The sequence below is a fragment of the Eublepharis macularius genome, chromosome 5, assembly GCF_028583425.1.
Source record: "Eublepharis macularius isolate TG4126 chromosome 5, MPM_Emac_v1.0, whole genome shotgun sequence".
Lineage (NCBI taxonomy): Eukaryota > Metazoa > Chordata > Lepidosauria > Squamata > Eublepharidae > Eublepharis > Eublepharis macularius.
The window spans coordinates 75,168,887-75,183,962 of NC_072794.1; the positions used below are offsets into that span (position 1 = coordinate 75,168,887).

Sequence of the window (15,076 nt, forward strand, 5' to 3'; positions counted from 1 at the left end):
GATCTTAGCAACAGGCAGTGAGGATGAAAGTGCATTATGGGTAGGTGAACAGGAGCAGCCAGCTGAGTCTCAAAGCCAAATATGAAAATGCCATCCAGATGCAGTTTTTTAAAATATAAACAGTGACTGTCTCTTGTACTGTAAAAGTCAACTGTCATTTTTCCAATCAATCATAATCATTATTAATTTTCATCCACTGAACATTTCTTCTGATTACACCTCCATGGACTGATTTATTTACATCTACTTTATCATAGTGGCCCAGCAAAGCACACAGCAGGGGTCCCCAGCATGGTGCCTGTGGGTGCCATGGTGCCTGCTGACACTTTTCCTGGGCCTGCCAAGTGTTTTTAGAAAGTGGGTGGGGGCAGGTGGGGCTTTTGCCCAGCAGGGCTTCTGATTGGCCATTGGAGATCTGCTGCCATCACAGCACAAGGATATTCACTGTCTGACTGAAGGCAAGCTGTGGATATGCAAGAAAATGTTTTCCAACAATATGTTCATTTTATAAGGTATCTTGTTAAGCAGAGCATCTGTCTAAAATGCTGAAGAATTGCTATTAAGTTTATGCATAACCTTACTCCCTGACATTTTGTGGCTGGCTCTGCCTCCTGCAGCATCCATTTCATGATTGTGCCCACTACCCTCTGTCAGAATTCCAAAGGTGCACACAAGCCCAAGGAGGTTGAGGACCCAGGGCCTAAAGGGTGCAAAAAATATCTCCATATGAAAGAGCAATTTAAGAAGAAATGTGAAATAAATGATAGATAAATGAATAGTTTGATGACTTTACAGTTGCCCTTTCTACATGTCATTAAAGGGATGGCCCACTCATTGAACGCTGGCAGCTTTTCCCCTTAAGTGCATTTTCTCCTTTCACCATTTTCAACATGGTTGCAGGCTGTTTAGCTTCTGGTTTTTTGACACGTTTTCTGGGACTGCAGGAAAGTGCGTTCCCTGAAAAAGTGCTGAAAAAACAGAAGACAAACAGCCAGTAATCATTTTGAAAATGGAGATGTCTGGAGTCAAGGGGAAAAGCCACCAGCATTTGGTGAGTGGGCCATCCCTTTAAGGACATTTGGAAAGGACCAATGTCAGGAATTGACTGGGTCCCAAGAAGAATAGAAGCAAAAAGTTGATTTGAGACCACAACAGTAGCTACCTAGCATATACAAGTGGGAGAAAGTGTTAATGAAGGAAGCCTGTCAGTGACCTGAGCCACAGAACCTGAGGAATGGGTGAAGAAGAGGCAGCAGGCCAAAGACCTCCATGATGCATCCACCATTTCTTTTGTCAGTGCCCATAATGACACCAAATGTGCTTTCAGATGTCAGGTATCATTGTTTTATCTTTACTATATCTAGTTATATTCAGCTGTTGCTTACTCATTTTTGGATTGGCATCGACCAATATGAGAACTGGCAAAACTGATGTCTGACTTGTGTCTCTACTTTCCGGCAGTATAGTTGCAGATTAAAATAGGAGAAAGCTGACAACTGAAAGCGCCTTGACAGTCAGCTTTAACAACGAAGAATATAACATCACATGGCCTCAAGTAACAATTTTCTGATGTAAAAAATATACAGAAAGATTTTAGATAGAAAAAACAAAGACATTTACTACCTATGAAAAGTTTCTTGTGCAAGGCTAGAAAAGTAGCTTTCCCCCCATAAATCTCAAAATTTTACATAGAATGATATTTACCAGCAGAGAAGTTGGGGATTTGGCAAGACGTGTTCTAACCTGTTGTAATTTGTCACACGGAACATTAGAACAGCTGGGGCAGGATTATTGGCAAAATGTCTCGTAATTCCTGCTGGAAATGACAGCACCATTTCTCCTGTTATCTTCACGATGCATCTTGAAAATCAAGAGAAAAGCAGGCAAAGGAAAAGAGAATAAATCACTGATTCGAGTGTATTTTTTTCTTGATCAATTTTTAGAGAACATTATCTGTCCTCTTGACATGAGAATATCATCATTCATTCATGATCATTCACGTCATCAATATGCAGATGGCACCCAGGTCTATATCTCTCTATCCCAAACCCCTGGTGATGTAGTAGAGGTTTTAAATTGCCGTCTGACAGTTGCCTGAAAGTGAACAAAGTGAAGCTGAACCCAGACAAGATGGAAGTGAAGTTGGTTGGGAAAGCAGAGATCTTGAAGAACATTGTTCTCCCCACTTTCAATGAGGTTCAGCTGACCCTTGCAGACACAGTTAAGATTCTGGTAGTTATATTGGACTGAGTACTGCTGCTAGAGAAGCAAGGCAATGCAGTTGCAAAAATGCCTTCCACAAACTGTGCCTAGCCCAAAAGATGGCCCCCTTTCTCGATATGGCCAATCTGGCTACCTGGCTCCATGGCATAGTAACATTGAGACTTGATTACTATTATGCATTGTACATAGGTCTCCCCTCAAAGTCAACTCGGAGACTCCAGCTCGATTATTATCAAGAACTATATTGACCATGCATGTTACTCCATTTTGCAGTCATTCCATTGGCTTCCCATCAGTTATGGGGCTAAATTCAAGGTTTTGGCTTTCACATACAAAGCCCTTCATGATCTTGGTCTCTCATATCTATGGAACCGCATGTCTCCCTATGCCACACCAACTGAACAGGGCCTTCTGCAGGTACCACCCTACAAATGGGCAAAACAGCTGCCCATACGCATACATTCTCTGTAGTGGCTCCAATCTTATAGAACAGCATGCCTGAAGAAGTCAAGGAAACTCCCACTCTTCTGGCTTTCCACAAACTGCAAAATCAAGTTATTCAGAAGGGCTTTCATAAACAGTTAATTGAGCTATACTGCAAGGAAATGGTTCAAAGAGATGCTTCAATAAAGGTTATCACTATTGTTTATTATGTCATTTCAAATTGTTTTGTGCAATCTACACCTTATTGTATTGTTTATTGAATGTCCCAGCTATTGATAGTATTGACTTAGTGTAATCTGCCTTGAGTCTCATTGAGAAGGCAGACTGTAATTATTTTGTAAATAAAAAGTAAAATAGCAGACATCACAGATACAATTGCATCAGAGGTAATTCTGATTTAAGATTGTTTACTATAAACAAGCAGTAATTTCACTAAAAATTCTGTCTCCTGGGTATATCTGCTGCAACTGAAATGCATAAAATGAGAGCAGCTACAAGTGGCACGTAGGTCCCTCAATGAGAGGAAAACACTGAGGGGAAACCTCTCATCTTAACGTCTCTTCATAAATAACAGCTACATAATAAGAATTCAATCCACTCAATGGTAAGAGATTAAACTCAAAAGAATCTCAACTGGGAATTGGGTAGAGAAAGAAGAGAAAAAAGGTTTGAAAAGTCTAGAAGTTGCTAGTAATACAGTAGATCTAGTAAAACAGAATACTGAAAGATATAAAATCTGCATGTGTAGAGAAGAAACATAGGCCAATTGTAACAGAAAGTCATATAACTAACAAGATTGTTTTGTTCTAGAACTGTTAATAGAACTTTTATTCCTATGCATTCAACATTTACTTTACACTTACAATTCATTCGGAATGTTTTAAATATAGAAAAGACTCCAGTAACACCTTTTAAGATGAACCTACTTTACTGTAGCATCAGCTTTCGAGAACCACAGTTCTCTTCATCAGATGCATCTCTAATTACAGCTGGGCTGTAAATCAGCACTCTACCATTTCAAATCCCAGTCCTGCCATGAGCTCAGCTGATGTCCTTGGGTAAGTCACTCCTCTCCGCTCCAGCTCCCTCGTTGTATTGTGGGTATAATAACAATGACTTTGTTCACTGCTCTGAGTGGGGCACTAATCTGTTTACAAGAGTGGCTATATAAGAGCAGTCTTTTGGTACCTTAAGTACAACAAATTTATTATGGCAGAAATTTTCATGAACCAGAGACAACATCAGATGCATGAAGAGCTATCTACTTTACAGGCAATACAAAAATAAATGATGGGACAGTTAATGCAGCTAGAAGTCAGAAGGCCCAGTTTCCCTGGACAAAGTGATCTATATTACATTGCAAAGCACAAAGGAAAACAAGATCCAATCAATAAATGATCCAGACAGAGCAGGTGTAGGCCAGTTACTGCTGAATTGGCAACATAAGATGAGTTTGAGTAGTTGACATAAACCTGTAAGGAGGAATACTTAACTAAATTCTCCCAACCCTACTACTAAGTCCCAAGAATGGTAATATCAAATCATTTACACAATGGGAACACAAAATGTAATTTTTCTGTCATTTTGCCATTAACAAGATACAGGATGTTAGACGTGAACTATATTTAAGTTAACTTCTTAATATTTTCAGAAGGCTATCACTTTATGAAAGACTATTGGGGCAGGCCAAAAAAACAAAATTGTAGGAGCAATATTATTATTTGACTAAAATAATGCTATTGTGATAATATATGCATCAGCCAAGATGATATGTATATGAAGCTTGTACAGGTAAGCTTGATGGCCAATAATAAATATGGTTTTAGAAGAATTCTAGACAATTTACAAATAAATTACTATAAACTAGGATGGCCAGAGCATATTTTTGTTTAGATAAACCATAAGGAATTGAGTCAGTAAAGCTACTCTGTTGATTGCTCAATTGTTTTTCTAAAATCTTCTCTTACAACATTAAGCACTGCTAAACTGCTATCAGACATTTAATTCAAATAGCTTGGTATATCAAATAGTATACAGCATATCAGAAGAGCGAAGAATTGTGACCCTTTGTTGAGCAGTGACATTAATTACACCTTTAATACGCCAAGGTCGTATTCCACAACCATCAGAGCCAGGGTGGTGTAATGTTTAGAGTGTTTGACTAGGATGTAGGAGAGCCAAGTATGAATCCTCACTCTGCCATGGAAACCTGCTGGGTGACCTTGGGCCAATCATATACTCTCAGTTAGAGATGGGCATGGATCGGGAGGGCTTGGAGGGCACTACGTTGTTTCAGCTGGCTGGCAGGCTCTGCTAGTCAGCTTGAGCAAGGGGGGGATTTAAAATTTAAAGCGCTCCACCTGCTGCTTGCAAGAGGCACGGGAAGTGATTTAACTCCCCCCTCCCTTGCTCCAGCTGACTGGAGCAAGGGAGGATTTAAACTTTAAAGCTACAGCCAATGTAAAGTTAGTGTTAACTGTGATTGTGGGAGAGATGAGGGAGGTATGAGATGTGTCTGCACATACAAGAAGAAGCCAGGTTTGTGTACAGTTTTCCTTAATCGTGGTAATATGTCATATCTGAATACAGCTGTTGTGCAAAAATTAACAAAAGGTAGTTAACATCAAAGAAAATGCTGCCCTGTCTTCTGTCCTTCTTTTACTGGTACACTCAGTAATGTTAGATACAGCTGTGATTTTCCATGCATGGTAGATCCATTTTTTAATAGGGAGAAACAGCAAAGGAGCCCCAATTCAAAGGTCTAAGCAAATTCCTTTACTACTTGTCAGCGGCCAGTGAATAGTTTCTTTAGCTTTGTTGCTAACTGGCACCGCATATCTATACTACATGGGAAAGAGAAGCAAAGAATACGATACCTACTTGTTAGGGTCAGCTCCTTTGAAGTACGCATTAACAGTTTCCGTGAAAGCTGCAGCTACAGGCAGAGTGTCTTGTGCACCCATTGTTAAGGGGCTGGGTCCTCTGGAAGAGCCTGCAAACAATGAAAGACAGCTGCTTTTATGCATATATAACCCTTCACAATTGCTTCAAATAAATACCAGAAAGGAAGAATGTGGACATGAAAGGAGAAAGCACACAAGTAAATGACTCAGAAGCAACACACTGGCACTAATATCAGAACAGGTCTACAAATGCTCATTTCCCCCCAAATATTCTTATAAGCAGTAAGTAAAATGCACCAGACAACCTTCTTATTTGACCTGATTTCTCCTGGCTCATCCCCCCCCCCCAGTCCCTAACTGTAACAGCCCAGAGCCCTAAGATGCTAAATGGAATCTACTGGGGGAAGTTCAAGGGGGCACTTACCCCCTTGGAATCCTAAATTAACTGATTTTTTAAATGAACTCTGACACACACACACACACACACACACACACACACACACACACACACACAGAGTTCTAACTAGTGACATTAATTAGTAGTCATTTACTAACACATCATATACAAGCACAAGAGCATTCCTGCAGTCCGTGCAATATCACTCCTGGAAGTGATGCCAGCACTCCACCCAGGGACCATGCCCCAGGATTCCCATATCCTTCCCCTCCCACCAGCCAGGTTCAGTGCTGGCAGAGGCTTGGAGTGGGGGATCTACCATCCTCACCAGAGGAATGGCAAAACAGGGTTGCACTTACCTGTAACTGTTGTTCATCGAGTGTTCTTCCATGCAGTCCCACTTGGGAACTGTGCATGCGCAGGCCAGCTGCGAACACTCTAAAGCTCCTAAAGGTGTGAGACACTCATCTAGCCTTTTTGCGTGCTTTTCTCCTAGGCGCAGCTATAAAAGGTGGGGGGCGAGTGACTGCCTCCCTCAGTTCTCTAAACCACCAGTATAGAAGGAAATTAATGGCAGGGAAGGAGGGAGGGATGTGTGCCTGCACAGAAGAACCCTCGATGAACAACAGTTACAATTTTAAGTGCAACACTGTTTTCATCATCATATCTTCTGTGCAGTCCCACATGGGAGATTAGCGATCTGACTTACCCAGGAGATGGGCGTGTAGCTCTTCAGTGGTAAAGACTCTTCAGAATTGCCTTGCCGACAGCTGCGTCCGTTCTGGAGTCTACGTCAATGGCATAATGCTTGATGAATGTAGGTGGCGTAGACCAGGTGACCACCTTACAGAATTCCACTGTAGGGATGCTGATATTAAAGACTGAGGCCATGGATTGTGCCCTTGGAAGAGTGTGCTGTAACTTGCAACGACATGGTTGTTTAGACTGATGACAAAAATCCTTAATGAGCCAAACTATCCAATTTGAAATGGTCTGTGAGGTGACCTTCAGACATTTTCTGGGCCCTTTAAATGAGATAGAGTCCTTTCTGAAAGGAACTGTCCTGTCCAAGTAGAACCACAAAGCATGTTTAGTACAGTGGTTAAGTGGTTTAGCAGTGAACCAGTGCTCTACTGGTTTGAATCCCACTACTGCCATGAGCTCAGTAGGTGGCCTTGAGTAAGCCACTTCTCTCAGCCCCAGATCCCCAGCTGAATTGTGGAGATAATAATAACACTAACTTGTTCACCACTCTAGGTGAAGCACTAATCTGTCTAGAAGAGTGGTATATAAATGCAGTTGCTGTTGCTGTTGTTAATATTAAGCGTGTGGAAAAGTCTCTCTGTGTCATTTGAAGGGGTAAGGGAAAATACAGGTAAGACAATGTCTTCGTTTAAGTGAAAAGCAGAGGCGACCTTTGGCAGAAAAGGGAGGCTCGGATAAAGGCCAAGCTTATCTGCGAACATCTTAATGAAAGCAGGGTCATGTCCCAGGGCTTGCAATTCAATCATCCTCCTAGCTGAGGTTATAGTCACCAGAAAGGCTGTTTTGGCTGTCAGAACCTTCAAGGAGCAAGTACCTAGGGGCTTGAAAGGTTTATGCATGAGTGTAGCGAGAACCAAGGAGATACTCCACTGGGGAATTGGCCCTGGAGGGTATAGATTCCCTAAACCTCTTAGGGAGGATATGCATTGTGGTTGGGCAAAGAGGGATTTCCTGTCTATACTATCACAGTAGGCAGAAATAGCCACTAGGTGCATCTTAACAGAGGAATTAGCCAAACCTCGATCCTTGAGCTGGACCAAATAGTGCAAAACAGATGGCAATGGGGCTGAGACCAGGTTTAAGTTGTTGTCTGCAGTCCAAAAAGAAAATCTTTTCCCTTTGGCTAGGTATGATTTACTGGTGGAAGGTTTCCTAGCTTCCAATAGGAACTTCTGAACTGGGGAGGAGAAACTCAGTCCAGGGGAGAAATGAACCAGGCTATTAGCTTCAGCATGACTGGGTCATGATGGAGAAGCACATTGTCCTGTAGCAGGTATAGTGTTTGGGGAAACTGGTGGATTCTGCCCTGTGCTGTTTGAAATAGAGTGGCAAACCAGGCTTGCCTTGGACAGTAAAGGGCTATAATGATTGCCAAGGAATCTTCCCTCATCATCTTGCTGAGTGCCAGCATCATAAGAAGAGGGAGAAATGCATATAGGAGGGTGCCTGACCATGGTATCTGAAAAGTGTACCTGAGAGAGGACTTCCCCACTCCTGCCCGTGAGCAATATAAAGGGCATCTCTTGTTGAGGTCAGTGGCAAACAGATTTATGGTGGGATAACCCCACATTGTAAAAGCAGGGCAAAGGAAGTCCATGTGGATGGACCATTTGTAGTTCCAGGATTTTGAACGACTTTGTGCATCTGTCAGAACATTTTCCTTGTCTGCTATGTGTATAGCAGAGAAAGAAACTCGATGCTGGAGAGCCCATTCCCATACCAGTGAGGATTCCCCGGAGAGAGCCAGGGAAGCTGTACCCCTCTGTCTGTTCAAAGAATGTATGACAGTTGTATTGTCTGTGCATTTCTGAACATTCCTGCCCTTCGCTAGGTAAAGCAGAGCTTTCAGAGCATACCGTATTGCCCTGAGCTCTAGGAGGTTAATGTGTAGAGTGGATTCTTGATTGGATCAATATTCTTTTACTTCAGTGGTCCCTGAACATGCCCCCTATCTTGACAGGGAGGCATCTGTGCAGATTGAAATATGAATCAAGGAGGAATCGAAGGGAGTCCCCACTAACAGGTTCTGCATGCTGTTCCACCAACTCAGGGACCTGTGGATGAGTCTCGGAGCTGAGAACCACTTGTACGTGTTCTGTCAATGTAGGTGGAACATTCTGATGAATCAGTTCTGCAAGGGACAAAGCCTCAGCCTGGTGAACTGAACAATCAGAGTCAGAGAGGTCATAAAACCTAACATTCTTTGAATTTGTTTTGCACTTTGGTGCCTGTATGAAAGGATTTTGTTTAGGGTGAGGAGAAATTTCCTTATCCTTTCCAGGAGAGGGAAGGCAAGGGTTAGTGTTGAGTCTAAGACCCCTACAAACATCACTTTCTGGCAGAGAACCAGGGATGACTTTTTCATATTGATCGTCAGGCCTAGCTGGTGTAGGACTGCAAGAACCAGAGCCATATGTTGTGACAAGGACACTAGAGAGATAGGGAAAAATAGTATACCCTTTCTCTCTGAGGTGGCTGACCACTACTGCTATGACTTTTGTAAAGATAAGAGGGGTAGATGAGAGACCGAAAGGAAGAACCTTGTATTGGTATCTTTCAGATCCACATTGAAAATGAAGGAACTTTCTGTTCTGAACGTTTATTGGAACGTGAAAATATGTATCTTTTGAATCAACAGTAACAAACCAAACTTCACTTTTTAACAAGGCTTAAGAAACTTTTTGGAAATTATAAACTCATTTAAAGGACAAAGATCTAAAATGGAATGGGAGCCTCTTAACTTTTTGTCCACAATAAAGTAGCAGGAAAAAAAGCTGTCGGTTCAGCTGGGTGGAACTGGTTCTATGGCCTGTTTCTGCAGCAATGACTGCACTTCTTCTAAAAGTAAGGTGGGAAGAGGTGGAGGGTTGAACAGAGGGGGAATGTTGAGTGAAGCTGCCGAACTCTAGGCAGTAACCTTGTTCGATTATGGACAACACCCAAGCCTCTTGGGTGATCAACTTCCAAGCCTATAGAGGAAGTGAGTGGTCGATAGTAGGGATGTGCAATTTGGTATTCTGGTTAGGTTAAAGTTACCGAATCAGGGCCGTTTAGGTTTTTCTGGTATTACGAAACTTTTTCTGAATACTGAAAAATTTCGGTAATACTGAATCAGATATTGCTGAATTGATTTGGGATGATTCGGGTCAATTTGGCAATCAAAGAATTTGCTAGCCGTTTGTATTTCCTCCAGGTTTCTGGGAGCCTGGGGGGGGCATTTTCTGTCCGAATCAAACCAAACTTGGTGGAGACGTTCTCCTAACTCTCCTCTAACTACCCCCCAAGTTTCAGAAAGATTGGAGTTTGGGGGGGCATGTTATGCCCCCCCAAAGAAGGTGCCCCCATCCTCCTACACTCTCCATTATTCTCTATGGGGAAAAACAAGTCATCTTTCTAGGTGGCTTGGTGTGGCATTTTGCAAGCAAAATGCACCCAACTTTCAGGGGACCTGCTCCCACCTGCTCTCCCACCCTCGCCCAAGATTCAGGGAGGCCATTTTATGGCCTCCAAAAGAAGGTGCCCCTATCCTCCTCCACTCCATTATTCTCTAGGGGGGGGAAGAGGGTTGTCTGGCTAGGGGTGGCATTTTACATGCATAATGCCCCCAACTTTCAGGGGACCTGCTCCCACCTGTCCTCCCACCCTCCACCAAGGCTCAAGCAGATCCCACTTTGGGGGGCCATTTTATGGCCTCCCAAAGAAGCTGCTCTTACCCCACTCCTACTCCATTATTTCCTATTGGGGAAAAAAGACAGGCTTGTCTGGCTAGGGGTGGCATTTTACATGCATAATGCCCCCAACCTTCAGGGGCCCATCTCCCACCTGTCCTCCCACCCTCCACCAAGGCTCAAGCAGATCCCACTTGGGGGGTCATTTTATGCCCCCCCAAAGATGGTTCTCCTGCCACACCACTTAATGTCATTCTACTGTGGGGAAGACTTCCACACAGCAGAAACACATGGGATTGGGGCTGGCAATGGTCACAGCCACAGTCCACCTGCACCCACATTTCCAAAGACTGCACATCCCCTCCCCAAAACCTAACCTCCCCTGTGGCCAGCCACTCTCTCTCTACTGATTCCTGTTATGGGAAAATCCAGACTCCCACAGCAGGAACCCATGGAATGTGGCATCTATGGCCACAGGCACAGTCCCCCTTTTAAATCCACCCCCCACAGCCCCACACAGACCCAAAGACACCCTCCCCAACATTCCAACACTGGCCACTACCCCAGGAGCAGGCTTGCCAGCCATTCCCCATTGTTCCCTATGATGGGAACCTTTAAACTCTCTTACCCAGGGCAGTTATGCACAGCCCAGGGGTGCCATAATGGAGGGCACACTTCTGAGTGCAAGCTCGTCCCTGTGAAAGCACACCTGAACCAGACACCCTCCCCCAAATTCCCGCACTACCTATAGTGATGGCTGGCCAGCCAGCCCCATTGTTCCCTATGATGGGAACTTACTTCACACCTAAGAAAAAAACACAAACACACACTGAATAAAGTTTTTAAAAAATTATTTTCTAACTTTCAAAGTGCAACTAGGCAAAGCATTGTGACACATTACACCAGCAGTCTCCCACACAGAAAAATAACACAACTCACTTAACAACAGAGAATCACAAAAACACAATTGCTGTCAAAAACTCTTTATTTCTTTAACAGCTTTAGGTCACACAGCAGGAGGGCACACCAAAGGGCATGCCAGCAGTCTCCTATACAAAAACGGCACAACTCACTTCACATCAGAGAATCACCCAAAACACAATTGCTGTCAAAAACAGTGAAGTGAGTTGTGTTATTTTGTGTAGTAGACTGCTTTCATGCCCTGTTGTGCCCTCCTACTGTGTAACCTAAAGCAGTTAAAGAAATAAAGTGTTTTTCACAGCAATTGTGTTTTGGGTGATTCTCTGATGTGAAGTGAGTTGTGTTATTTTTGTGTAGGAGACTGCTTCTTATTCCCCCCCCACCACCACCACCATAGCAAATAGTGGAGTGGAGGTGGATATGGGCACCTTCTTTGGGAGGCCATAAAATGGCCCCCCAAAGTGAAATCTACCTGAAACTTGGTGGAGGGTGGGAGGACAGGTGGGAGCAGGTCCCCTGAAAGTTGGGTGCATTTTGCTTGCAAAATGCCACACCAAGCCACCTAGAAAGATGACTTGTTTTCCCCATAGAGAACCATGGAGAGTGTAGGAGGATGGGGCACCTTCTTTGGGGCATAACATGCCCCCCCAAAGTCCAATCTTTCTGAGGTCGTTAGAGGAGAGTTATAAGAATGTTCCCACTAAGTTTGGCTTGATTCGGTGAGAAAATGCCCCCCCCAGGCTCCCGGAAAGCTGGGAGAAGGTTTTCTCATTGAAAACAATGGCCGAATCAAGCCAAAAAGCTGAATCAATTACCGAAACGTGAATACCGAAACGGTTTCCTGATTCAGTTAAAACCGAATCAGGTTTACTGAAACAGGCAGGCCTTGCACACCCCTAGTCAACAGTAGAGATGGGCACTAACTGGAAAAACCCAGAACCATGTGGTAAATGGTTCATCAAATTTCACGAACCATGAACTTTCACGAACTTGCCCCTGGTTCGCGAACCGGTTCATTTGGTTCGTGAAAATGTCACATCCGAGTCAGCAAATCATCACTTCCAGATCAGCAGAAGGTCACTTTTGGGCCAGCAGAAGTTCACTTCTGGGCCAGCAGAAAGTCTGCAGGAAGTCCATCCCCTGTTGCCTAGGAAACTGATTGATTGGTACCAGGCTGTCTGCAGTGACAATCCAAAAAACAAACCAAACAAACCAGCCTAAAATTCGTGGAGGTTCGTCAGAAATGGGATCTGACGAACTGCTGGTTTGCAAACCACGAACCGGTTCGTGATTAATTTTGGTTCATATTTCGGTTCGTGCCCATCTCTAGTCGACAGACATGGCACAAGATGGCTTGTCTTCAAAAACCTTCTTTGTTAGACTAGACTGATACCTTGGAAATCAGGAACCATCTTTTGATTTGGCTTTGAAATAGAGGTTGAACAGAGTCCAAGGAAAAGGCTGTTGAGAGCCTCTGGGCAATGTAAGCATTGGTTGGGAATGGAACCAATTGTATTTAGTATTATAAGGTGGATATTAGCTTGGAGGTCATCTTTGTCTAAAGGGGTTTGTGTGAGTTTGTGTAGAGGGGGGTAATACCTAAAGACCGAGCTGTCACTTTATCATCTTTGATCTTTTTGCATGTCTTGTTCGTGGTGGATGAAAATAGGTCTGTCCCCTCAAAGGGAAGGTCTTCTACTGTCATCCTATGATGAGCGGCTAAAGCGGTTGTTCTGAGCCACACATGTCTACAAATTACAATCACAGCGGCCAAAGCTTTGGAAGAGCAGTCCCCAATATGTCTGGTTGTATTAATTTGTTGTTTGGAGAGCCTTAAACCTTCTCCTTGCAGAATTTTAGCCAGCCTTTGTTTATCATTTGGTATTAGGCTTAGGTAGCGGCCAATCTTTTCTCATAAGAAAAACTGATATTGAGCCATAATGGCCTCATAATTGCCAATTCTAAAGTTTAAGCTTAAACTTTTCTATCCAGTGTGTCTAGCTTCCTGCCCTCTTCATGTATTGGAGCTGAATGGCCTGCACTTTTTTGGAGGCACTTGCCTTTCAGGGTCTCAGTGACAACTGAATTTGTGGGAAAGTGAGTAAACAGAAAACTTGATCCTTTCTATTTCATCTTATACATATTGTCCAGCTTCTTAGACCTTGCCAGAGTTGAGGCTGGCCTGGACTATACCTCTTTCATCACATCTCGCATGCCTTGCATGATTGGGAATGCCTCTGGTCTGGCTGCTTCTGAGTGGAGGACCTTGGAGATCGGATCCAAAGAGGTCAGAGCAGAGCGCGTCACCTCAGTTTCCAGGGACCTCATCATCCAGACTGTTTGGTATATAAGCAGAGATCCTCACTTGGGGATACAGCAGAGCCCTCCATTATAAACTCTGGTGGAGAAGACTCTGAAGCAATATTGGAGCTGATATTGGAGTCATCGTCTGAGTGTGTAGTGGTGTTCAGGATCAGTTCCGGAACATTGTTGTCCTCTGGAACTGTGGCTGGAACCAATGTAGGTCTGGTCTTACTACTTCTTGGTCCAAATGAACAAGGACATAAGCATCATCCCAAAAAGTAATGGGGAGGCAGGTATAGGCCCGGAGACCCTTCAAACCTGTAGGCATAGTAATGGTACGGAAAACCATATGGAGAGTAATGGAACTGATGGTGTCTATGGTGTTGATCCAGTTCCAAACGATTGTCATTCTTGGACGGATTTGAAGAAACCTTCTGACTTTCCACAGGCCGCAAAAGGAAGGGAAATAGCTATTGACAATTCCACAATCTCTGGGATCTCACCCTCTGAGAGGGTGATGCCAAAGCAGAACAACTTATGGAGGTTAGAGAAGTTCTCATAACCCTGGGTGGACGCCAACAACATAACAGGAGCCGAAGAGGTGGACTTTTTTCTTTTCTGTGACCTGGAGGTCAATAATTTTTCAGCATGCTTTGCCTTTTCTGACAGTGGCTCTGACTGGCACTGAGGTGGAATAAGCGACTGAAACTGACTGGTCCCTTTCGGCAGCAATAGACATCAAGCATGCTGGATAAACCGAGGAAACCCATTCTGGGCACTGCGGTTCTTTATCTGCAACATTAGTATTCTCGGACTCGGAGTCTATACTGCCCTTCATAGTTGACTCCCAAAAAGCCACTTTCAATTGCAATGCCCTTTCATGGCACACCTTGGACATAAACTCTTTACAGACCACACACTACAAGGTGTCATGGCCCTCACCCAGATATAGCAGGCATTTGTTGCACCCATCCAATTGGGCCATCTTGGTTCCACAACATGAACACATCTTGAAAATAGCCTTCAAAGCCATGGAGTTGAGAATAGAGGAGCAGAGCAAAGGACACGTCCTTCTTCAGCAGTGGCTAAAGAAGAATTGAGTGAGGGAGCTGCTCACCCCGCCTTTTATAGCAGTGCCTAGGGGAAAAGCATCATCAAAGGCTAGATGAGTGTCTTGTGCCATTAGGAGCTTTAGAACATCCACGGTTGGCCTGCCCACGCACAGCTCCCATGTAGGACTGCATAGAAGACACGATGATGAACCCTAATTATGCTAAACTTTGAAAAATTGCTGATATATTTGGACAGATAGGCAACTCTAATCCTGTCATTATGGAGTAATGTAAATACACTCAAAATGAATATTATACCTAGAATTATTATACCTAGAATTTGTGCATAATTCTTTTCCATATAGCTTGTAGATATTCATAAACTTAATACTTTGTTTT

At 43.6% G+C, this 15,076-nt stretch overlaps 1 protein-coding gene across 1 annotated transcript in view; it reads right to left on the reverse strand.

Moving 5' to 3' along the window:
• SGIP1 (SH3GL interacting endocytic adaptor 1) overlaps nt 1-15,076 on the reverse strand; it is a 174,280-nt gene that overhangs the window by 11,352 nt on the left and 147,852 nt on the right. The window contains exons 20-21 of the mRNA XM_054980385.1: nt 5,548-5,659; nt 1,705-1,860 (exon numbers count right to left, since the gene is read on the reverse strand). Of these exons, the coding sequence (XP_054836360.1) occupies nt 1,705-1,860; nt 5,548-5,659 (268 nt within the window). The remainder of the gene's footprint in view (nt 1-1,704; nt 1,861-5,547; nt 5,660-15,076) is intronic.